Here is a 1,123-nt window from a genome sequence, read left to right as displayed (position 1 = left end):
TATCCATCCAGAGGCAAAGGATGTGCACCAGTCACAGTGCTTAAAGTGGTGCCAAACTACATTACTTCTATAGTGTAGATGCTGCATCTATCTATCTATCTATCTATCTATCTATCTATCTATCTATCTATCTATCCATCCAGAGGCAAAGGATGTGCACCAGTCACAGTGCTTAAAGTGGTGCCAAACTACATTACTTCTATAGTGTAGATGCTGCACCTATCTATCTATCTATCTATCTATCTATCTATCTATCTATCTATCTAATCTATCTATCCACCCATCCAGAGGAGAAGGATGTGCACCAGTTTCTGTGCTTAAAGTTGCGTCAAACTGCATGATTCCTATAGTGCGGATGCTCTATCTATCTATCTATCTATCTATCTATCTATCTATCTATCTATCTATCTATCTATCTATCCATGCATCCATCCAGAGGTAAAAGGTGTGTGCCAACTGCAGTCCTTAAAGCAGTGTCAAAAGTAGTCAAAAGTAATGTAATGCTACCAAAGTCTTCCTTCCAGTGAGTCTCAGAGGTGCTACAATATCTCTCCGCAATAGTGTCAAACTGCATGATCCCTGTAGTGCAGCTGCTCTATCTATCTATCTATCTATCTATCTATCTATCTATCTATCTATCTATCTATCTATCTATCTATCTATCTATCTAGGCAAAGAGTGAACGGGGTGCCAAACCGGGTTATTCCTTGAGTGTGGATGCAGCCGTGATTAAAAGGCGGCATCTTGGGGCAGCCAAGGGCAACCCTTCTCCCTGGAAAGGCGGGGAAAGAGAGGGGTGTGTGTGTGTGTATGTGTGTTGTTGCTGATCCCCTTCCTGGCCGTCAGAGGGAGTTGGGATTCCCAGCGCTTTCCCTTCGCTGGCGGCGCCACACAACTTGGGGGCTCTCCCTGCCAGAATAAAAAGCCCCGCTCTCCGCTCTCCGGCCTTTGGGCTCTTCCTGAGAGAGAAGAAGGAGAAGGAGAAGCAGAGCCAGCTCAGTCCCAGGCAGGATGCTGGGGCTCCCGCTGTGGCCCCTGGGGCTCCTCCTCCTCCTCCTGGTCCCTCTGGCAGGTGAGAGAGAGAGAGAGAGAGACGTAGATCTACCTGGAGAGGGGGTTGTTG

General features: G+C 47.1%; 2 protein-coding genes across 8 annotated transcripts in view; both read left to right on the top strand.

Moving 5' to 3' along the window:
• CACNA2D1 (calcium voltage-gated channel auxiliary subunit alpha2delta 1) overlaps nt 1-1,123 on the top strand; it is a 577,268-nt gene that overhangs the window by 528,244 nt on the left and 47,901 nt on the right.
• The window catches only part of HGF (hepatocyte growth factor), a 218,939-nt gene continuing 218,724 nt past the window's right edge, over nt 909-1,123 (top strand). For 5 of the 7 annotated variants that reach the window (XR_006103929.1, XR_006103927.1, XR_006103928.1 and 2 more), the window contains exon 1: nt 909-1,072. Coding sequence is in view for 4 of the 7 variants with exons in the window: in XM_042466636.1 (XP_042322570.1) it covers nt 1,012-1,072 (61 nt within the window). In the remaining 3 variants the exon portion in view is untranslated. The remainder of the gene's footprint in view (nt 1,073-1,123) is intronic. The other 2 variants (XM_042466632.1, XM_042466631.1) reach the window with 1 other exon arrangement.

This window comes from Sceloporus undulatus, chromosome 5 (genome assembly GCF_019175285.1).
Source record: "Sceloporus undulatus isolate JIND9_A2432 ecotype Alabama chromosome 5, SceUnd_v1.1, whole genome shotgun sequence".
In the NCBI taxonomy this organism is placed as follows: domain Eukaryota; kingdom Metazoa; phylum Chordata; class Lepidosauria; order Squamata; family Phrynosomatidae; genus Sceloporus; species Sceloporus undulatus.
Note: the sequence above shows the minus strand (reverse complement) of the source record. Positions and strands in the feature narration are given on the sequence as shown.